General features: G+C 38.3%; 1 protein-coding gene across 1 annotated transcript; it reads right to left on the reverse strand.

Annotated features, from left to right (window-relative positions):
* Positions 1-71: 71 nt before the first annotated feature.
* Positions 72-17,956, reverse strand: memo1 (mediator of cell motility 1). Its single transcript, XM_057848322.1, has 9 exons — positions 17,481-17,956; positions 13,906-13,987; positions 13,753-13,821; positions 13,386-13,498; positions 13,058-13,169; positions 12,108-12,250; positions 11,932-12,008; positions 10,315-10,419; positions 72-7,476 (listed from the first exon to the last, which is right to left on the reverse strand). The coding sequence occupies exons 1-9, from the start codon at positions 17,539-17,541 to the stop codon at positions 7,345-7,347; spliced, it is 894 nt and encodes a 297-aa protein (XP_057704305.1). The 5' UTR covers positions 17,542-17,956; the 3' UTR covers positions 72-7,344.
* Positions 17,957-24,909: the final 6,953 nt, after the last annotated feature.

Consider the following 24,909-nt stretch of genomic DNA (forward strand, 5'->3'; position numbering starts at 1 on the left):
CAAGCTCAATTTCTCCCTTGATTGTAACTATGTGCAAGCTTGCTCGTTCTTTATAGTTTGCAGAGGAGCTGATCTTATTCACGTATGATTTTCATGAGTGAAAAATAATAGGCCTACATACAAGCAATGTTCATTGCTCAAGACTTATTTGAGTCAAACTTTTATTTCAGAGAGGGTAATGATTAGAAAACGCCTTCCCAACCTTCAAGCCCAAAAAATATCTTTTTTTAAAAAATACTACGGTATGGCCAGCATACTACTTGTGCTGAGTTTTTGAAGCCAAGGTTTGTTAAATCCACACATAAGAAACCTCGAAATCAGGGCTTCCCCATGATTTTTTTCCTTTGTATGCTGGATGAATTTATTGCGCAGTATGACCCAGCGTTGTTCAGAGGAAAAAGTGAAAATTGGCATTATTTTCTGCTATGTTTTTGAGTTTCGAATTAATTTTCTGCACTAAATGGAGGCTTACATAGATCAAACCTACTGTATCTATGAACACTCTCAGACACATAAAGTACAACTGTGTAAAATTTCGTCAAAATCCGCCCAGCCTTTTCGGCGTCTATAAAACACAAACACATTGACCAGATCAAGATATCCAGCCTAAATGAATCCCTTATTAATATTCCGGAAAATTTTAATTTTTTTAAAAAATCCCATCATTTTGTTGTCGAATACTCAAAGCCACAGCGTATCATCACAGCACATTTTAAATTTTTACATGAAACTGTCAAGTGTGAAAGCCAACTGCGACATTGCAATCGCAAAAGACGTGTTTCTTGCCAAAAGGATGGCGCTATTGCCTACACAATCAATTTTTGATGTTTCAAATAAATTTCCACACTAAGTAGAAGCTTACTGATATCAAACCCATCTAAGAACACTCCAAGACACAAAGTAAAATTGTGTAAAATTTTGTCAAAATCCGTCCAGTCGTCTCGGAGACTGTAGAGAACAAATAGAAGTATATACAATATAAGTATAGACACGTGACTAGCAGCAAGTGGTAATATGAAAATATATGACAATTTAAAGTACTCGGACAAGGAGGCAGATGGCTGACTTATGATAGTGCAAATGGCAGTTTGTGCATATTGATGTAATAGTGCAAAAATGCTATAATGTAACTGCAAATATTGCAAATGCAGTACCCATATTATGCAGTACCCAGATTGAGACAGATGTCTGAGAACATATTAGTGACATGCATGTGACAATGTTGTGGCATTAGCAATGCAATGACAGTGACATTTAAGTGCAGCATTGAATTGACTATGTCTCATTCTGTTTGTTTTGGATGTTATGGCCCTGTAGCGCCTGCCAGATGGCAACAGGTTGAAGAAATGGACGCTTGGTTGTGTATAATCTTTTATGATGCTCCTTGGACACAGATTAAGATGGCATGCGCTCACATGTAATAAGAACACTCCCAGACACAAAGTACAACTGTGTAAAATTTAGTCAAAATCCACCCAGCCGTTTCAGCATAGATTTTCACGTGAAATACTGGCCTGTTTAATTGAACACTAAGTTGTAATTGTACAGGAATTCATGGCTGATATTGTATGAAATGGAACACGCAGTAAAGCTGAACCAACATATTCTTCCATTTTAATAATACTGGAAATTAGAATTTTTTTAGACATGGGGTTAACTCTACAAATAAAAATATTACCTGCCTTCACACAATGTTGTGAGCTCCTGCTACGTTTGCTCAAGTCATTTGCATCTACTAAGCTGCCTGTGTCCCAAGAAAGTCAAGATTTTTTTTGATGAATCGATTAAATCTTTCATAGTTGACTTTTGGCAATTGATACAACAGTCTCCCGCAGTCTTGCTAAATATATCATGCTGGTATTTCCTTTTCTGTAATAAGTCAAAGTAAGTATAAGAAAACACAGACAAACAGACTTGCTTTTCAGTATATTTTACTTGCTTTTTAACATAAATCCTCTGCCTCATCTGAAGAATCTCTTGCGATGCTTTGCCAGTGGAACCTGAGATCAAAAAACTCCGTTTATGGAGTAGTATATTTTCCGATAATGATGTAAGTTGCCAAGTTATAAGCAAGAAGAAAAAAAAAATACAAAATCTAGAATATAAATGAAGATAAAAACAAAAGAACAGTGTTGAGGTTCAGGCTTCCTTGGAAATAGGTGGGGATAAAAAGTAACCACCACTCAATTCTGGAGATGTAAAAACAGTAGATGCCATTGAATACCAATAAATGGGGGGTTCACACATTTTGGGGTAAAAGAGGGTAGAGGTGGGGCAGTAAACAATATGAAAGCAACTGAGAACAATATTTTCTAGATAAGACTACTTGTGAGAATATATGTACTTTAATGTGTTTGTGCAACGGTGATCAAAAGGCACAATAACACAGTGTGTCATGCTTTACTAGTTTGAAATTAACACCACGTCCAGAGAATTGGTGATTGAGTTTTCAGTCAGTCTCTATGTAGTTTAAACCTTAAATTTCTTGAAACACTTCAAAGGCGATGAGGATAACCAATGTCAAGAGGACAGCATTCTCTACGATGTTTGACATAAATGAGTAGACCCCAATTCAGATTTATTGGAAAACCTTCAGTTTACTTTGTTGGAAACATTATTTTCTACTATACTGCCACAAATGTGGGCCATCAATTGCACATGCACATCTGCATGTTTGTTTTTTTTTCAACAAAAAGGATCGGTACACACAAAATTAAAATTCCAGATTAGAAAAATATACAAATCACAAAAATTCCACCACATCAGCGTACTGTTGATCAAATCTGGAAAATTGTTGCAAAATCAGTGAAAAAAATGAAAAAAAGTGTACATTTGACAAGGGGTTACAGTTCTCATTTATGTTAAGCATGTTAAGAGAAAAAAGCCAGAGGAGAATCACCCCCAACAGTAATCATCCGGGGGGAAAAAAGGCATGAGCTGCTCAAAAATACTGCAATTAGGTCATGGTGTCATCCAAATTCATCAACTGCTGGCATTCAGTTTCTGTATGCACTTAACGCCCTCTTTATGATGCAAATTCCATTAAACAGTCAAAATTGCAGTATTCGAAATACAGGGAGTCCTCAGGTTACAATGTCCTCGACCTCCAACGTTTCGACTTCACGATGCCCGTGCCTCATCCGCCATTTAGTCCCAAGCATCAGTCTTTCTGCTAGCTAATGTTTAGCGCTTGTCTTTTTCTTTTGCGCCGGCAGGATATTTGCATTTTTTTTTTAACCTCTTTTGCCTTTTTTTGACCTCCTTTTTTACATTATAGCCCTAAATAAGAAAGCTAGTTCTTTGCATTGAAACGAAACAACATCATGAACAGATCAGCGAAAGGAGACACACCAACGAACATCGGTAAAGATATTCAGACCAAATGTCAGTGCACGTGCAAACGAGTCCTCTGGAACAGCTCTCACAGCCTCCTCCTCCTTCTCCATTCACCTCTTATCAGTAATAGTTATGTGCAGCATAATTTCTTTATTTTAATGTATTGTAGCATCTACAAGGACAATGGCAATTTCATTAAGAATTTTCAACGGTTTATTTGCAACACGCAAGCACGGAACACAAATACTGTAAGCAGTAGCCAGAGGTGGGTAGAGTAGCCAAATATTTTTACTCAAGAGTAGCATCACTTCAAAATAATATTACTCAAGTAAAAGACGTCATCCAAAAAATGTACTCCATTAAAAGTAAAAAGTAATGAGTAATATTGTGAGTGACTGCTTCCAATGTAATTTTAAAAACTTTTTTCAGCCCAACATTGTATGAACTGTTATTATACTGTACAATAACCTATTACATGACCATGTCAGGAGAAAGAAATACACAAAAATCCAATTCAGTCTAGAAAATTCTACAGAAATGAAACATCATCCATCCAAAGAGAATGAGTCCCCTCTAGTGGAGAAAATATTTTCTACCAGGAAATTGAAACTGGTATATCTCCTCCAGCTTTCCGTGACCTGTCTGTGCCAGATAAAAACTGGAAGAGGTTAAAAACTGCCACTTTCGTGTAAAGTTGATGCAATAATGTAGCGCTCTCTGCAAAATAGTTCATTCTTTACAGTGCTTTATCGACGCCACGAAATCGAACAGATCAGTGTTATCATAGGACTTCAGACTGCAAGCTTGCGTGTGGTTACTGGTCATGTGACTGTATTGTTACCTCTGATTGGTATAATGGAGTTGTAGTTATTGTTGCGACGTCTCATTGATGAAAATGGTAGAACTACCGTGGAAAGGAAAAATTAAAAAGTAACATCTAATATGTAGAATAAAGAGGAAAACTGTAACGACTCTAGTATTGCCCAAAGTAGAGAAATAGCAGAATTTCTTAACAAATCTGCTCAGGTAGAGTATTGCATGGTAAAACTAATCTTAGAAGTACATATTTCTCCAAAAGTTACTCAAGTAAATGTAACGAAGTAACTGTAACTCTTTACAACCCACCTCTGGCCTTAGGGGACGCCAACAAAAACAATAGCAAAAGAGCCTTTGCGCACCCCTCCCTCTCTTCTCTCCAGTAGTCACGCAGTGCATTTAAAACACTCCACACATCAACATTGCAACCTAAACACATGCAACTGACTCGTTACAGTCGTTTAGTTTTTTTATACCAAGTATTTTGACATAAATTTCCCCTTTAACAATGAAATCAGACTTGCGCGGAAAGTGATTACGTCGGCAGAGTTAGAATGGAACTTGTTCGTAACTTGAGGACTCCTCTTACAGCAAAGTATCATTTTGTGCAGATTAAAAAAAAAAAAAAAAAAAAAAAAAAACCTTCAATGCCACCAATTTTTCAATTTCTAATGCCTCGATTCTATTCTTCATGCAGAGCAAAACATCCATTGATAATTCCAGATTTGAAACTAGGGTTAATTTTTTTTTTTAAATAAACATGCTGATGACATGTTACAAGTTCCTACTGTTCGTGAGGAACATAACAAAAACTTTTTCTTAGCAAGGTTGGCAATTTTCAGTTTTGGTGTAAAGCACTTGGTTAAAGGGAACCTCAGACTTAAAGACTTGTAGGTTCTAATAAGCCACAATTGTTCTCTTTTACTAAAAATGTGTTATTAGAAACACATAAAATATTGCCATTGATTAAAAAATCTACAATATTTAGTACGTTTTGACCTATGGAGGGCACCATGTTTTAAGTGTGCAATGGTCGCTCGAGGTGATGACGTATTTGGCCTGGACTGGGAGAATAGCTGTGCTAGCGAGACGACTGGCGACCAGCATTATTTTGTCACATTCTGCTGCTGGTCAGATTGTTTTGTTACAGAGGTGTGGGATAAATTCCCAACGTCATATCTACACCAAGTCTAGTTCATCAGCAGCATCTTTAAACCGATCCTAGGCAGATTGCCGAGATATTGACTTGCTGCAATTGGACAGTTTGTATTCTCGATCCCTTAATTGCTGGCCTTGGATTTTTACGCAGCGAGTCGTCCAACACATGCGCATATCTAGCCTGGTACACCAGACTCAACGCTGTTCCAGCTATTGAGTCTGGCCACCATTCCCACGGAAACAATTTCCAGGGCGGAGCAAGCCACAGCAAACAGACAGCGGAGTGGACCAATCAGCGACGGGCAGACGTGACGTTATTAAATGGCGACGGCAGGACAAGGGACTTGCGCGCGGAAGTAAACATACAAAGAGAGCGGAGTTTATTCGACATGGCTAGCGCGAGACAGACTGTTGTCAATGACTCGTGTCGATGTGTTTTTGGTCATTTAAAACTGATTTTACCGTGGATTGGAACATATTCTTGGCTCTGCCGTTCACCATCTGTGTTGCTGAAGAGACGACTTTCGACGCGCAAGAGTGACGTTGCTCGTGAAGAACACGTCACGCAAATAAACGAATCTGATTTGTCGATTGATTTTGTATCTGCTCGAAAAGGCCGTTAATGGGATGGTTCCCAGACTATTTCTCTCAGTGTTTGAAAAATACAGGGAGAATAGTCTGACAGAGCCAGGCTAGCGCATATCAGTTAAAAGCTGTAAGTATTAACTATGTGTGTTTTTGTTGAGTCGTATTACCTTTTCAGTGCCTCAAAATACTTTTTGCATGCGTTTCCCTCTCATACTTTTAAGCATTGTGTTTTCTGGTGGTAGCTTTTAAAGCATATCGTTGACCTTACATTAATCACGTAGCGTATTTAAACCACCCTTATTTGATATCACTACTTTTAAGTATTTAAGTATTAAGGCATCTAGTCCAGTGACATCACCGCCCTGCGATGTCAACAACATTGGCGACCTACTAGTTAAACTAATTTTACAAATTGTTTAAAAACGAAAACATCAACAGGGGTTTTAATGTCATATTATTTTAAATGGTGTTATACTTCTCATACTAATTTTTATCCTTTAAGAACTACAAGTCTGTCCATGGTTCCCTTTAAAATCTATAAACAGGACATGTTACATCATGTTAATGGAACTTTTAAAATTTAGTGCGCTGCTAATTTACTGGTTAAATTATACTGATGACTAAAAAGCATCTGTAACAACACTGCTTGTGTCCAAATCCACACGGCACTTTGTTAAATATCACATCAACTAAAACGAGCTAAGAGTAAATAAGATTAACAATATGAATAAAATGTAAGTAATATGAGGTGTAACAGTTTTTGGTTTTGTAAAGCGAGGAGGGCGGGGTTAGTGAACATAACTGAATGCAGCCCTTTAGTTAGAAACTAACACTATGTCGACTCATTACTGAAGAAACTGTTATAATTAGTTACGTGTTGTTTGAAGCAGCCATTAAAAAGACTACCGGTTACTTTTATCCCGCAACATAACATTTATTTTGATTCCCATGAGGATCTGCAAATTTATTTTAATTCCTTTTCAGAGGAAGATAACATGAGCACAAAACACCAAGTGTGTGATGTAGATTGCTCATTAAAAATCAAAATCTATGATGTCATAAAACATCAACATGGGACAGGTTTGGCCCTATAAAGGGCGCATGTAACATCCCCACATAACTCCATTCATAATGTTCACCCTTTACAGTTCCTCTAAACTTTTCCACTGACCCATTGTCTCAAAAATACACTTTAAACTGAAATACTCCACCTAAAGTTTTGAGACTGACGGCAAACAGAGGAGTGGAAAAAGACAGGAGAGCTGGGAAGGTGACAAATAGTGGGGGACAATTGGCTTAACGTGGCTATGTCCTTCCTGCAAATAGAAGGCATTGGTTGTGGGGTCGGCGGGGCAGAGGTGGGGGAAGCGGGTACGGGTCAGGTTATGGCGATAGATAATAAATGGCAGGGCTGCGATGCTGCAGTGACCCCTGCGTACATCGACCTCAATGAACGATGAGCGCCCCCGCGGCGTAACTCACGGAGCTATCCTGCCAGTTTCTGCACTCACTCGACTGAGCATAGTTCAGAAAACTGAAGTTCATGTCTATACCACTCTTCCTCAGCTCAGCTACAGCCTGAAACAAAACAAATAAAACAGACAGTTCATTCTTAAACTTTTACAGAAATGTATGTTTTTTAGACATTAAAACTTATTTTAATGATTTGTTTCTAAATACATGAAATGTTTGTAGATGGAGAGGAAAACACTCAGGTGGCTTGAAGTTCTGTTTCGAGACCCACAATTTGTACTTCAACTAACTTTTTCTAACAGAAAAATATTCAAATCGACAAAGGGGAGATAATTGGACAATTTTGAAGCGGTGGAATTGTATTTATTTATTTTAAAAATACTTGAAAATGACATTCAAGGAACTTTTTTTGTGTTTTTTTTTTTTAAGCAGGAATGCCTTCACCCTTTTAACATCCGTCCATTCCTCTTCTCTTGTTACGTGTTTGTTCCGGTTGTCGGCATGAACCTCACAACAACTGCCACCGAGGCTACTGCAGGTGGCATTTCTCATGAGGCTAGTGACTGTTGTTGCCTTTGATCAATTTGAGCAATTGCATCTTCAAAACTACATACCGTAGAGTGGAATGGATAGTCTTGCTTCATGGCTTGTTTGCTCCGTAACGCTCAGTTCAGTTCTCTCCCAAAGCAGGGCCGGCCCAGCCTATACGCAGACTATGCAGCTGCTTAGGGCCCCTGACCACTAGGGGGCCCCCGATCTGGCAATTGTTTAATTTATATTCTATTTTGTTTACTGCAGTTTGCTTTATTTGACTTTTGTGAGTTTTGATACTTAAGCTTAAAAAAATAGAAGTTCTTCCTTAACTTCTTTCTTTCCTCTTTTAGAAAAAGGTTTGGCACTATCTACTGTAAGTACATACAATCATTTGGGGTGAGAAGTTTGAAGTATGCAGAGCAACAAAATCTGATTATTGTACAAAATATGGACATATGGGTTGGATTGCATGTATGGGTTTCACAGTACACTGTGACGAAATTGTGGGCCAAAAATATGGGCGCCTTTGCATTTTTTTGCTTAGGGCCCCCAAATGGCCCTATCCCCAAGTCAATGGCAAAGTGCAGTCAGACACACGGACGCGTCAGATTTCTTATTCCTTGGACACTTTATTTGAAACCGCCAAACAGGTGGATACAGCCAGCCAACACACCACTCTTTTTTCTGAACTGCCCACAACCTGCCTGCTCTCAATCTTGGTTGCCCTTCTTCTACACTCAGTAGTTCTGTGACAATGGTCCTAGTTGAAAAGAATAGCGGCCCTTGGTGGCACCGGTAACACAGTGTTCAGTTATGTTTTTGTGATTTCCCCGGCCAATACATCATATGGTGTCTTAAAGTGAATTGGCTGCCTTCTGATGCCAAGCCAATCTAGTGAAACAGGCGAGAGCTACAGATGTCACCAAGAAGCGACTATCTGCATGAAAGTCAAAGGATGGCCGCGTGCAAATCTGTTCTAGTTGATATGTCAATTTCCGAAGTTTTGTTAGAAATACACTTAATTTCCTTATCATGAAAGGAAGAAAAAACCTCACCAAAAGCTTTTTTCGAAATTTATAATTTTTAAAATGTTTTTGCTAGGGCTGTCAAACGATTAAAATTTTTAATCGAGTTAATCACAGCTTAAAAATGAATTATTCATAATTAATTGCAATTCAATCCATCTCTAAAATATGCCATATTTTTCTGTAAATTATTGTTGAAATGGAAAGAAAGATGTATACATTCAACATACTGTACATAAGTACTGTATTTGTTTATTATAACAATAAATCCACATGATGGCATTAACATTATAAACATTCTTTCTGTGAAAGGATCCACGGATAGAAAGACTTGAATTCTTAAAAGATAAATGTGAGTACAAGTTATATCAATTTTGATAGTTTGTATATCGTGACTAAATTTTGCCATCTAGTGTACTTGTTGAGCTAAACGAAATGTTTGAATAGAGTTTGACCAAACTGAGTATTATTTTGCATAGCTATTTTGATTGGGAATGCCAGTTCTCTTTGCATTGAGCACTTTTCTTCTTGTGAACATTATTTTTTTTTTGAGCGAGAGGAATATTATTTTTGTTGTGCTTTCACTAAATTATACTGTAGCGACTTAACTGTTATTAACTGCCCAAATGCATGATGGGAAGTTGGCAACCTTGACTGTCAGTGGTGGCTGCAAATGGTAATAATTTCAATAATTTATGGTGGTAATACTACTATACCACTTTCATTATATATGACGCAAAAACAGTCCTCACTGCAGCAACTGAGCATTGTTTTAGAAATTATAGTATTTTAAGCAAGAGCAGACCTCCTTTTTGGGTCACTTTAGAGTTGACTGTCTACAAAATTACTAATAACATCCAGGAAATTATGTTTGACCTTCATTCTTCTGGTGTTCTGGTAGCTTCTTGTGAGTAAAATCTGGTAACACTTTATTGGAACTCAACTCAGTCTCATAAGACTGTCATAAGACCATCATAATTGTGACATGACACTGCAGTGAACATTAATGAATAATTGTTATGATAGATGTCATTAGGTGTCCTAAACCTCACAGTTCTTAAACCATAATTCCAACCCGAAGACATTTGAAAAAATGTCAATAATGCATCAAAAGTGACGTAATATACTAAATGACACTCAGTGACATCGGTCATAAACTCTCATTCATATTCATGACAGGTGTCATGTCATCATTATGAGTCTTATGACACAGAGTTCAAATAAAGTGTAACCTAACAGGTACAATTCTCTTACTTTCAAGGTTCTACCGGTTGACACCAGCAGCCTAGTAGCTAAAATCAATAGAATCTTAAAGGCCAATAAACTGAAAGAGAGATCGATTTATCTGACTGTAGAAATAAAACTTTTGTTATGTAGTACTCACATTTAAGAGCACAGCAATGGGGTGACGTCCACAGATGGTATTGTGGTACTTTTTCAAGTAGTTTGTGAAAGACATGGGATCCAGCTGTTCTATAATGCCCATTCCCTTTAGAAACACAAACAAGTCAAACACAATCTTGGATTATGTTGGGGTTTCTCCATCCAAAGACGATGTGTGTTCTGTTTTGGACAAAAAACACCATATTTTCCGAACTATGAGTCGCACTACTTTTCCATGGTCCTGCGAGTGAGACTTGGAAGCGACTGATCTAATCTTAAAATATAGAATCTTACATTGTCAGAAATTTTATTCAACACCAGCCAATCATGGAGAAAACATTACCGACAACCACCTGTTTTTTTTTTTTGCAATTCTAGTGACTGTGCTAGTATATAGCTCAGGGGTCGGGAACCTTTTTGACCAAGGAATTTTTTATTTATTTTAAAATTTGATTCCATGAGAGCCATAGTGCGTGTGTGTGTATACTCTATACTGTATATAGTACACACACACTCTGTATATTCCTATGTTCTGTTGCCAGCTTGTTTGAGTCAGTTTTGTGAGCACTGTTTCTTTCATGAACGCATTTGAATGAATCACTCAGGAGGGAGAGCGTGGTCATGTTCTGCTTTTACGAGCAGTCGCCGAGTTGCCATCAAAATAAATCTTTAGAAAACGGCAAAGAAAGTCTAAAATCGTTACTTGGGATGTTACAATTATAGCGCAGTTGAGCACTCACCACTTGGGAAATAACAAATTGAAACATGGTGTGGCGCTGCGTATATTTACGTATATTTATACAGGCGGAGCTTCTCGGGGCGGCAGTTTCATGTGTCTCGCTCTTCTGGAAGTGGCGACAATTTGACAGTCCAAAAAGTCACAAAAGTGAAAGCAATTGCACGCCTGTGTGACATGGGGTACCACGCGATTCCCTTTCGTGGTTTAATTTTCCCCTATGTATTTTTTACACTCCGGTTTGGAGGGGCCGACCCCGCAGCTGGCCGAGCGGCGACTTAACACACAAGGCGATCTCAGCCATCTCCCTGCGACCCGCCGACGGGCACAGAGTTAAGGCATATTATTGTGACACACGTTTGAAGTGTCCATGATCAAATGCGAATGTGCCATGAACTCATCACCGCTCGTTCATGTCAAATGAGCCGGACAGTTCAACATTTAAGATGACGGGTTGGCAGAGAGCCAGCTGCGCTCATCAAAAGTCAGATATGGCTCATACATAGGTTCCTGACCCCTGGTATAGCTAGTTAGCGAATGACCTACGTTTTTTTCCAACTAGAGCATGGGTTTCCAAACCTGTCCTCAAGGGCCGTTGTGGGTCCTGGTTTTTGTTCCTACCAATCGATCACAGACAGTGTAACCAATGAAGTTTGTGCTAAGACGAGCAAGCACCTGACTGCATTTAACTGATTACACTGGTGAGACACCAGATTGGTGAAAAGATGCTCTTGTTTTGTAGGAATGAAATCCAGCACCCACTGCGGCCCTATGTGGAATAGTTTGGACACCACTGAACTAGAGTGACTTAAACTCAGTAGTGACGTATAGTCCGGAAAATATGGCATTTCAATAATTTTATAAAAAGCTGATGATCATTACCATTTTATCAAGATGTTCAATAGACCTATAGATTTCCCCTTGGGATTCATCATAGTACGTGTATCGGAACCGCTGACCTTCGGAAAAAAGAATCAAGTCATGCTCTTTTTAAAAAGCTTAATATCACGAAATGGCTGCCTGTGCCATTTTCACTTTTTGTGGTCATCGGAACTGACCCCAGTGGCAGAAGTCCGATGAGATGATGAAAAGGTTGGAAGGGTCTGCCAGGTACTTGCTGAGCAACTTCCCATATTCTTGTTCCTTGGATTCGCTCAGAGCGCCCACGAGCACCGGGACGATGCTGAATTCATCTTTGTGGCTGGCAAGAAATGGAATCGGTAAGTGAAAATGCCTAAAGTTCAGGGATTAGGTATACATGAATAAAGTTTTTTGGTATGCTAATGTGATTCACAGTTGCAGCATGTAAATATAACGCAGTGGTGTACATTAGCCAGATGTGGGTAACGTAATAAAAATTTTTACTCAAGTAAGAATAGCGTTACTTCAAATTAGTATTACTCAAGTAAAAGTCATCCCCAAAAAATACTCAAGTAAAAAAGTATTCAGTAGAAAAAAAAAAAAAAAAAAAGGTAATGGGTAACATTGTAACTGGTTACAATGTTTGATTTTTTTTTTCCCTCAGCACGCCGCCGTTGTCTGTACTCTAGTAGTGTTCATCAGATAATAAGCCAATGAAACGCTCAATAGTGCCCCCTGTCAACTCGCCATCTATATGAACTATTTTTGTAACCAGCCATGCCCTCTACTGGAGAAAATATATTTCCTACCATGAATTTAAAGCAATCAAATATCAGGTTTTCTGTGGTCTATTGATGCCCAATAAAAACTAGGGGAGAAGTTTTTACGACGCCAAAGTAGCAGAGTAAGAGCAGCGTTTCTTCTTCACAAATCTACTCAAGTAAAATGTATGCAACGGTAAAACTACTCTTAGAGGTACATTTTTCGCAAAATGTTAACCAAAGTAAATGTAACGCATTGCTACATACTTCTGATATTTGCTGACAACACAAAACCAGATTATGCCATTCGGGAGTTAACAAATCCTCAAAATTGCGTTCATTAACTTCAAGCCGGCCAAATTCTTGTGACGTGAACCTTGAATTACCTTTCCATGGCTTTAGCAGTATAAGGCAAGTGCATTTCAATACTGTGCTCATCTTCGTCTGTCTGCATGCTCATCCTTTCAAACAACCCTGTTTTCCAGAGGTCAGTATAAACTGTCAATGAAAATACATTTTAATTAGTACTTGTCCCAACAGCTTTTTTTTTCTTACACCAAATGATTGATAAGTGTCGAGCTGAAAAGAGGATCAACTATCTGTTATAGACCAAGGTTGTTTTCATATTTACCAATTAATTACCCATCTATGAGAAGGACTAGTAACAAAATAGTATTGTGTGTTGAAAAATAGGATTTGCAGGAATGAATATACCCTTCTGGTCGATTCTCAGATCATACAAAGGTGTTCTATAAACATCTGCTGTTGATAGGGCACAGCGGGAAAGGGGCACGTGGTGAGAAGGTCCCAGGATGAACACCCTACGACTGAAGGGTAACAGTCATGTCACTCCGCAGGTAGTATAATTCAGTGGCGTGTCAAAAACATTACTTTCATGCATGACTTTATACACGATGTCCCCACACTGAACGAGCCTTAATATATTGTATCTAACGATTTTGAAGTCCAACGGGCCTCAAACAGTGTATTTCATCACATTCATTTTAAATACTGCCAAAGTAATTAACTTGTTTCACTACACTTTCAAGCAAAAACATCTTCGGAGAGGTGTGAGACTTACGTAACAGAAGGGTCAACCTGCTTGTAGGCATGTGCGGCACACGCACCACAGTAGGTATACCCTGCATGCCTGCAAACAAAAAATATGTCACACTCAATTGAGATGTCTTAGATGTCTAGTCGACGTTCATAATGAATCTTTCAATGTGATTACGGAGCTATGATGGCTCTGGCGGGGTTGATTGTAGACTGTGCTTGAGACAGCCAACCTTCTAGTTGTGCATTCAACTGAGATCCTGAAAGTAATAAAATATTTGTTTTAATAACTTCAAACTCACAATACTGTAACACTGCTACTATACTGTATTAATCCATACAATCATCAGGAATTGGACCTCTATGACGACGCATTGATTCATGTCAAACTTACATTGGTATGAAAAAGTATCTGAACATTGTGGAATTTCTCACATTTTTGCATAAAATCACCATCAAATGTGATCTGATGTTTGTCATAATCACAAAAATGAAAGTACAGTGTCCGCTTAACTAATACAACCCAAAGATTTATAGGTTTTCATATTTTAATGAGGATAGCATGCAAACAATGACAGATTGGGGGGGGGGGTAAATAAGTGAACCCTCTGCCTAAAGAGACTTAAAGAGCAATTGAAACCACATTTTATCAAACATTATAAGTCAGGTGTGTGCCCTATAACTGATGAGTGGTTTAAAGCTGCCCTGACTACTATAAAACACACACCGGCTTCATGGCTCCGTCAAAAGAGCTGTCTGAAGACCTGCGATCAAGGATTGTTAATTTGTATAAAGCTGGGAATGGATACAAAACTATCTCTAAAAGTATGGATGTTCATCAATCGACAGAGAAGTTGTCTACAAATGGAGAGAGTTTGGCACTGTTGCTTCTCTCCCAAGGAGTGGCTGTCCACCAAAGATGACGCCAAGAGTTCAGCTCAGAATACTTAGAGGTAAAAAAAAAAAAAAGAACCCTAGCTTGTCTGCTAAAGACTTAAAGAAATAAATGGCACAGTCAAATATCTCTGTGCACCCATCAACTATGTGTAAAACAATGGCCAAAAATGGTGTTCATGGGAGGACTCCACAGAGGAAGCCACTGCTGTCTTAAAAAAAAAAAAAAAAAAAAAAAAAAAAAAACAATGATGCTCGTTTAATGTTCGCAAAAAGGCAGTTGGAAACTCCACAGAAACTTTGGCAAAATATTTTGTGGACTGATGAAACCAAAGTTGACTTGTTTGGGAGTAACACACAACGTCATGTGTGGGGTAAAAATGGAACAGCTCACCAACATCAACACCTCATCCCCACCGTGAAGCATGGTGGAGGGAGCATCATGATTTGGGGCTGCTATGCTACTTCAGGGCCTGGACATCTTGAAATAATTAATGGAAGAATGAATTCAAAAGTTTATCCAAACTCTGTCCACAATACTAAATAAGAATATTAGCATCAATCCTATCCTTGCTCTGTTTGGTATGTTTGGTGAAGATAATGGTCACTTGTCATTTAAAGAACACCGTTTGGTCACTTTCGCCCTGCTCCTGGCCAGATGCACTATTTTAATGAGATGGAAGGGTACTGCCCTGCCGACGCTTGACCAGTGGCTTCCTGACCTGATGTCTCGTCTCAAATTAGAAATGCTACGCCTCTCCACGGCTAAGTCAAGGAGAAGCTTTCATATGATGTGGGACCCTTTTTTGGATTATTTCCACAACACTCAAACAAAGCCTAGTTCTATACCAGATCTATGGTATGAGCTATGCCTAGATGTGCGGAGATGGCCCTCGAGTCGCTCTAAAGGCCAAGGTGTTTACATATACATACATTGACATTAATACAACAGCATTGATTTTGTGTAATGCACTGCGAGTATCCCACTATTGTCATGCATGGTTTGCCTAAATAATGTTGGTTTGTGTTTCTTTTACTTTATTTTTTGTTGTACATTTTCATGACTATTTTGTTTTTAATTTTTCCATCTATCTATGTACAATAAACTTGAATAAACATATCTGAAAGAAAAAAAGTTTATCAGGATGTTTTGCAGGAAAACCTGAAGCCTTCTGTCAGACAGTTGAAGCTAAAAAGAGGATGGATGCTGCAACAAGCACAGAGTAAATCAACTTCAGAATGGTTTCAGAAGAACAAAATACATGTTCTGGAGTGACCAAGTCAAAGTCCAGAGTTGAACCCTATTGTGATGATGTGGCATGACCGAAAGACCGCAATTCATGCCAGACATCCCAAGAATCTGACTGAACAACAGCAGTTTTGTAGAGAAGAATGGGCCAAGATTAGTCCAGATGGATGCGCCAGACTGATCTGGAGCTACAGGAAATATCTGGTTGAAGTTATTGCTGCCAAAGGGAGGGGGGGGCACAAAATATTAAATGTGATGCTTCACTTTCTTATTTTTCCTCCATTCTGTCATTGTTTGCATATTATCCTCATAAAAATATGAATACCTATAAATGTTTGGGTGGTTTTAGTTAAAGCAGATACTGTTCTTTTTTTCCATCTCTGTGATTTTGACAAAGATCAGATCACATTTGATGGTGAATTTATGCAGAAATGTGAGAAAATCCAAAAGGTTCAGATACTTTTCATACCACTTTAAGAATGTACGGCCATGTAACTTCTCATGTTTTAATGCTGGCTGATGTTATATCAATGACAATTAAAGGCAATATGCTGTAAAGACTAAAAATGTTATCTTCCCAATTTCACTTTGTTTCGTTTGTCCATATTAGAGCATGTAGCAGCTGATTTTAGGCAAAAGTTGGAGTGCAACCCTAACTGGTCGTCATTCATCACAGGACATATATAAAAAACTATTCACACTCACATTTACAACATGCATATTTTTGGAATGTGAGAGGAAGAAAACATGCAAAAAATGTCAACTGAAAGCAGTGGATGATCACTGCCACGCCTTCCTTTTCAAAAGAATTATGCATATACAGTATTGCTGTCAATGGAAGAAAATGAGTTGAAATGTTTTTTCCTCACAATCTTAACAATTAAGCAAAGAAAATAACTTATGATACGAGATGTATAGGAACATTCAAGTGACATTAAACAGTGCTGTGGTTGCATTAATTCTGAGCACGGTATTGATGCAGGTTTTCTTATCGAGCAATGGACAGGACCTATAAGGGCAAACAAACTAGCTATCATCACAATGCAGACTGGGAGGCTTAAAGGGATAACAGGCAAACGGCTGGCTGCTGAAATGGGGGAAGGGGGTGAAAGCGGATGCTCGATGTTATTACTCTACCTAGCTGTTTGATGCTAAGGTTAAACTGTTAAACAGCATTAACTAGAGCAATCGAGTGCAGAAACGAGACCACGACAACGCTTGCATCTTCATAAGAATTGCTGCCATAGTGGTTCCGGAATGTTTTATAAAGCTAAGCTAAGCAGATCTGTAACACTGGCCTTGTTTTTTAGCTTCGGCTTAACGGTACATGTATGCCTTGCTCAACACGAAAGCGAATATTCAACATAAATCACGGAAATAGAAGGAGTGACAATATTGAGCGAATTTTCTCTATCCATCAGCTGAATCGCAAACTGTCACTCGCTGTTAAAGGCTTCATAAAACGCTTTTTGGTTTCTGTCACTGGATATGAACGACGAAACCAAACGACATGTTAAGCAAACCCAAAATATTGAGTGCGAAAACAAAAATGCCAAAAGCCAGCAATCACACTGTGTGCTAACACGGCCGGTTGCTGCGTTGACAATTACCCGAAGCAGAGTACCAGCTCCCGGCGTGACTTGCTTCTCTGCACACCACTCGGTTGGACATCTTGCTTCCAAAGCCACCTATTTTGGTGTAGTTAAATCTTGTCAGTCAGGTTAAAATGAGATTGTAAGCCAGTGTCAGCGAACACGGCTTTGAATTGGCGGCTGTGGCTGACTGGTTCGTAGAGAAGAGACAAAGAACAGTTGGGACAGGAGGAACAGCCGGCTAAAAGGCTTGCAGGCTAAAGTGTTCCGTCAGCTGCTTGTTGTTGGTTAGAGGGAGAAGTTGGAGAACCTACGTTCACTCAGCGGTTCAAACTACAATGTACAAAGAGTGTGACGGAGAGGGTGCAATGAACAAAAAGAAAACTAGTCTTTCAGATAGTTGTCACGGTCTAAAACTGAAGAAAAATGTTGGTTTGATTGACTAGCAAATCGGCCAAGGGGCGTCACCGAAGTGCTCCTAAGGATGACTTTCAAGCATTTTGATTGGTTGAGGCAGATTACAGAAAATGAAAAGACCTCGTGGGGGGAAAGGTCATATGGGTGGTGCTCTTATAGGCATCATATATGAAGCTAGATGTATTACAAGGATTTGGTAGCGTGAATAACTGGTGGTCATCTTGCATCAGGAATCGTCTCCTCTCGAGGGCCTAAACTGAGTCATTTTCTTCTCTTAAATAGCATGAACTCACGGACTTCTTTACGAAGTAATTCGGTTCGTAACAAATCGTATTAAAGTGGCTATGATTCAGGTTGGATGTTTGGGGGGAAAAAACATTTATTGTTTTTATGCATGCAGTGATACTACTGCATCTCTGACGTTTATGATAATCCAAGCAGTTTGGAAGTAGGTTGAAATTGAGCAATTTATAGCTATGTCAAAGCACACGCTTTGTTCACTGTAACGTTACTTTTATTAAGTTCTCCGACGTAAAATGGCGAATAAGTGATGACGCGCATTAGTCATCTAGCCTTATACATATAATAATTATAGTGCCTCTACCGTTGCGTCAAAACTTCAACTTGTTCGAATATTTTTTAAATATAAATATTACGATAAGCACCAGTCTTTACTTTACTTGACATAGTCATATTTTAGATTAGTTTTCAAACAATTATTCCAATGCAATTTGTGTTTCATTTCATGTTTTGAGATTTAAAATATATATATATTTTGATGTAAGGCATGAAATGTCTTTATTTTAATGAAAGTTAGTAAAAATTTTGAATTTTTACTTTATGGTTTTGGTTTGTAAATAAAATTAAATAATTTTTGTTAATAGGGAATGGGACGTACTACGTCATTGTTTGGACGCGCCTCCATGCTGGTAATATGATTCACTTCCAGTCCGGCAGACTCAATGCGGATTGTAACGTGTGGTAGTGCTAAGCTAATTCCTTCGGTGTATTAGAAAGAAATTATGAGTGTGTATTGTTGTGTTACCGGGTGCAACAGCTTCTCCTACGACAAAAAAAAAGGGCGAGGAAAACTGGACTCACTTTTCACCGTTTTCCTGCATGGAGGACCAAATATCAGATCACGAAGGCACGACGGATGGCTGGGGCGCAGCGGTTCGTCGGAAAAGCATTTCTCTTGATCATATTTCTGCTGGAATGAGAGTGTGTTCCCGTCATCGCTACTCTTGTAAGTTGAACGATTTATCCTTTTTGGTTTCAATACGTTTTTTTTTTTTTTTTTTTTTTTTTTTTTACCATTGTGTAAATCTGCCTCGGTAGCAATGCTAACCTACTCCTCCTCCTCACCTACCTGTTGTGTTCCTAGGAAAACCTGCATATGAAATGCTGACAACACATCCCGATTGGTCACCATATCTCTTCTTGGGTTATTCTGAGGTCAAGCGCACCACATCGGAGCGTTATGAGAGGTTGGAAAGGCGAAGAGTGCGCGCTGAAACTTCTGTTTGCTGTGCTCTTACAAACACGAGCCCAAGTGTTGTTGTGAAAAGTCAATAAAATATGAATACCAAAACATGACTCGAACAACTTCTTGACAAACTGTAACTGCTTGTTGTTTACTTCAGGTCTTCATAATAAACAGGTGTAATAATTACAAAGTCAGGTGACTTAATTTTGTTATTCTATTTGGAATATGCATTGACAATTTTTGGACAGTGTTGTAGACAAGAATTGGGATTGATAAATTGCAATAGATTTATTTCAAGTAATGCAATTTCTTCAATACGATATTTGAATTGACAGTTTAAAATCTTTAAATTAGTGCAAACAAGGCCCACCCTCTGACGGGGGCAGCAAATACTATATAATAAATTATAAGTAATACACAAATACAAGATTACAATAAACGTGTCTTTGTCAAAGCAGTTTAAAACACTATTTACTGGCCTTGGGTAAATTGCCAGACAGAATAAATATGTGCTTTAAAGTTCTTGCATTTCCATTTTAAGTATTGCAAGTACTAGTCTCCAACACAGTATTTGAACTGACAATTTAAAATCCTTTTAGTACAAAATGGCCCACACTCTGGCAGGGGGCAGCAAATATTATAATACATAATATAATACATTATAAAAAGCTATATACTATATAAATACAAGATCACAACAAAACCTGTATTTTTCAAAGCAGTTAAAAAACATCCAGTGGCCTTAGGTAAATAATGGTGTATAAATATGTACTTTACAGTTCTTGCATTTCTATTTTAGATATTGCAACTTTTCCAACACTATTTGAATTGACAGTCTAAAGCAGGGGTCCCCAAACTTTTTCCTGTGAGGGCCACATAACCCTTCTCTTCTCTGATGAGGGGCCGGGGTCAGTTTGTAACAGAAAAAGTGTGACGATTGCAGGAGTGCCTAAATGTAAAAATGTATTGTTTTTCAGAAAGCCACAATCAAATAACCCTTTCTGGATTCTTCACGGAACCAAAGTAAATAAAATAAAAATGATATAATATAATATAGTATAATATAATATAATATAATATAATATAATATAATATAATATAATATAATATAATATAATATAATATAATATAATATAATGAGGGCTGTCAAACGATTACAATTTTTAAGCGAGTTAATCACAGCTTAAAAATTAATCGTAATTAATCGCAATTCAAACATCTCTAAAATATGCCTTATTTTTCTGTAAGTTATTGTTGGAATGGAAAGATAAGACACAAGACGGATATATACATTCAACATACTGTACATAAGTACTGTATTTGTTTATTATAACAATAAATCAACAAGATGGCATTAACATTAATATTCTGTCAAAGCAATCCCTGGATAGAAAGACTTGTAGTTCTTAAAAGATAGATTTTAGTACAAATTATAGAAATTTTATGTTAAAACCCCTCTTAATGTTTTCGTTTTAATAAAATTGGTAAAATTGTCAATCAAAAAAATTAACTAGTAGCTCACCATTGTTGATGTCAAGAATTACACAATGCTCATGGTGCATAAAATCAGTCGCACCCAAGCGCCAGCAGAGGGAGACAAAAAACACAAGTAACAAGTGGACATGACACTGCTGTCATTTTAATCTGTTTGAGCGGGGCATATGCGTTAATTGCGTCAAATATTTTAACGTGATTAATGAAAAAAAATAATTACCGCCCGTTAACGCGATAACTTTGACAGCCCTTAATATATAATATAATATAATATAATATAATATAATATAATATAATATAATATAATATAATATAATATAATATAATATAATATAATATAATCAGGGGTGCACATAATTTTTTTGCCCAGGTTCTCAGAGGAGGACCTGGAGATGTGACTTGGTCCTCATTGAGCTTGAGAGCCGACCCACCTGATGCAATAAATTTATGACAAGCTTTACTTAGAGCCAATTAACTTTGATTAATTATATTAACAGTTAATGCTTGATTAACATCAACTGGCACAACAAAATTGCCATTACTTTGAAGTGAAATGTAAAGAAATAAACATAAAAGCACCAATTCAAAATAAAGGGCATTATGCGGCTCCCACATTAACTCCAAGCCTTTTTAAAAGTGGGATGTCCTCCTCATAAGACCTCATTGAACGTGCATGTTTAGCTTTGTAAAATGCGAGCAAAAACACGTTTGTCAGTGCATGTCGCTGTTCATTACCTTTATTCCGCCCTATTCCGCCACATGTCCATAGGGCGAGTGGGGTCCTGTTTGACATCGATAGTTTGCTTAATTGCCACATGCTCTCTGTTTTTTTCGTGCTTTTCAAAGTTTGGATGGCTGAAATTCTTTGACCCTACATAAAATGCGTTGCTCTAATCGGCGACATTGGGATTCTCACGGCACATTTTGTACCGCATTTCCGTGCGAGCATCATTCCTGTAGCCACTTTTCAGCAAAAGTCCTTTTTTTCGGTAGCTCCGGTGACGTCTCTGTCATCTGTCTGTCTTTTGACGGGGGTGGGGGAACACGGAAGTAATTACTCAGTGTGGCCTGCCTCATCGACATTTTGAGAAGTTATTTTCTCGTGTCCGCCGCAAATAGAGTGGTCAGCCATCGGTACGCAAAAGCGTATGGAAGCCGTTGAGGGCCAGCGCGTTTGTCTACGTCCAGTACGCATGTGCGGACCACTTATGTGCACCCCTGAATATAATATAATATAATATAATATCATGTAATATAATATAATATAATAATACTGTATTAATTAAATAGATAATAACCAAATAACCATTGCTCAGTTCTTCACAGAAAAAAGCCAGGACATAAATAACTCTATTGGGAAAAAAAAAAAAAAAAAAAAAAAAAACTTTTTTTTTTTTTTTTTTTAAACAATTTTTTTTTTTTTTTTGTTCAGGGGGCCGGACCAAATGTGGCTGCGGGCCGTATCCGGCCCGCGGGCCGTAGTTTGGGGACCCCTGATCTAAAGTCTACATTAGTGCAAATAAGAATATTATAAATTAAAAATAATAATAGAATATATAAATTCAACATTACAATGAAACGTGTCTTTGTCAAAGTGGTTAAAAAAAAAAAAAAAAAAAACACTTCACTGGCCTTAGTTAAATAGCCAGGCAGAATAAATATGTGCATTAAAGTTCTTGCATTTTCACAAGTTAAAAGCCCGCAGATTTTCGACAAGAAGGGCAGACCCAGATGGCGTCTGCTGCAGGGGCTTGTTTGAGTCCGACACAGGACAAATGGAACCACTCCATTGAACAAATTTTCTATGTCAAATGATCCAAGAAGAGAGATGGTGACCAATCGGGATGTGTGGTCAGCAGGTTTACCTAGGAACACAACAGGTAGGTGAGTCGTAGTAGGCGAGCATTGCTACCGAGGCAGGTTTACACAACGGTGTAAAAAAACAAAAACGTATTGAAACCAAAAGTGGATAAATCGTTCAACTTACAAGCGTAGAGATGACAGGAACACACTCTCATTCCAGCAGAAATATGATCATAAGAAATGCTTTTCTGACGAACCGCTGCAATCCAGCCATCCGTCGTATCTTCGTGATCTGATATTTGGTCTTCCATGCAGGAAAACGGTGAAAAGTGAGTCCATTTTTCCTAACCCCTTTTTTTTGTCGTAGGAGACGCTGTTGCACCCGGTAACGCAACAATATGCACCCATTTTTTCTTTCTAAAACACCGAAGGAGTTAGCTTAGCACTACCACACGTTACAATCCGCATTGAGTCTGCCGGACCGGAAGTGAATCATATTACCAGCATGGAGGCGCATCCAAACAATGACGTAGTATGTCCCATTCCCTATTACAAGCGTCACCAACGCCCTTCAAATGCATAACTGTGCATTTTTATGCATCCGGTGCTCAAAAAAATACTAAAGCTGAAATCTTGCGCATGAAACGATTTGTTGTCTCAATGAATGAATGAATGAATATTGTTATTACGATGATGATTGTAATTGTGATGTTTAATATTATTTACTACAACTACTGTACTGCTTTGGCTGCAACACGTTATCTGCTGCTAGCCTGTTGCTAATCGGTACGTGTAGGATGGCACAATTATGTAAACGCATAAAACGCATAAATGCAAGTGTTACAAGTTTTTTGTTCATTTGTTTACAGGTGGAAAACGCTGTTAGGCAAGGGAAAACAAATTGATGTGCCTCACAACAACACTTACTGTACGTCGATGGACATATATCAAGACTTCGAGTGTTCTACTTTGTTGATGAAAGGCTGGACTTATACTCCACCTTTATTAATATTTTTCTAATAATTTTATAAATTGTAATTCATTGACCTGTTTTGTATATGCACCAATCTTTTTAAATAAAACAAGAAATGGAATTATGTTGTCCAAATATTTTATTGCGATCAATATCTGGAATATAAAAGAATGACATACTGTACTATTTTTCTTTATACATACCTTGTAGTGTTTCCTTGTGACGACAAAATCTGTGTAAGCCCTTCTGCATTCAGCAACTATAATATTATTTGTAATTTCACCTCATTTTGGTCACTCAAGTGGCCGGCGTATCAATCTATACCTCACGTCAACATAGACTGACAGGTTGTTATAATTTTGTCCACGAATGATCAACAAAGTGATAAGAACAAACATACAATCTTTTAGGTAGATCATTAGGTTTAAAGCACACCCTTAACTTATTCTCTGCAGCTGGGTTCGATTTAAGGTGTATGGCGAGGTAGATCCCCACTGGCACTTTGAAGCTGGATGTTGTTCAAAACATTCCACGTCCAACTATACAAATAGGCGCTTCCAGGAGTTCACGCACACCAGAGAAAGTGTCGGAGTCTCATCTACGTCGTGCTGAATCCATTTTTGGAGATTCCGTGGGTTGCTCTGATTTGATTTTGCGGTTTTAACTTTGTCAACACACTGCTCACTTCAACAGCACCTCATGTTGTTCTGTCTAAACTGGACGTTCAGAGCAAAAATTATCAAAGATGGTGCCACGGATGTTTTGCTCAGGAAACTTGTCTATAACAAATGTTTATATCATGGCCTATACATACCTAGGCTGTAGATGCCAGGTATCCTTTCATTCATTCATTTTCCATGCTGCTTCTCCTCACGAGGGTCGCGGAGGTGCTGGAGCCTATCCCAGCTAACTACTGGCAGAGGACACCCTGAACTGGTAACCAGCCAATCGCAGGGCACAAGGAGACATACAACCACGCACACACTCATACCTACGGACAATTTAGAGTATTCAATCAGCCTACCATGCATGTTTATGGGATGTGGGAGGAAACCGGAGTTCCCGGAGGAAACCCACGCAGGCACGGGGAGAACATGCAAACCCCACACAGGAAGGCCGATGCCCGGGATTGAACCCTTTATCTCGGAACTGTGAGGCAGACGTGCTAACCACTCAGCCACCGTGCCACCATGCCAGGTATCGATGAAGTTTATTTATTTATTTATTTTTAATACCACAACTATTTACTTGCCTTAATAATGGTTAAATGATCA

The sequence above is a fragment of the Corythoichthys intestinalis genome, chromosome 10 (assembly GCF_030265065.1).
Source record: "Corythoichthys intestinalis isolate RoL2023-P3 chromosome 10, ASM3026506v1, whole genome shotgun sequence".
Lineage (NCBI taxonomy): Eukaryota > Metazoa > Chordata > Actinopteri > Syngnathiformes > Syngnathidae > Corythoichthys > Corythoichthys intestinalis.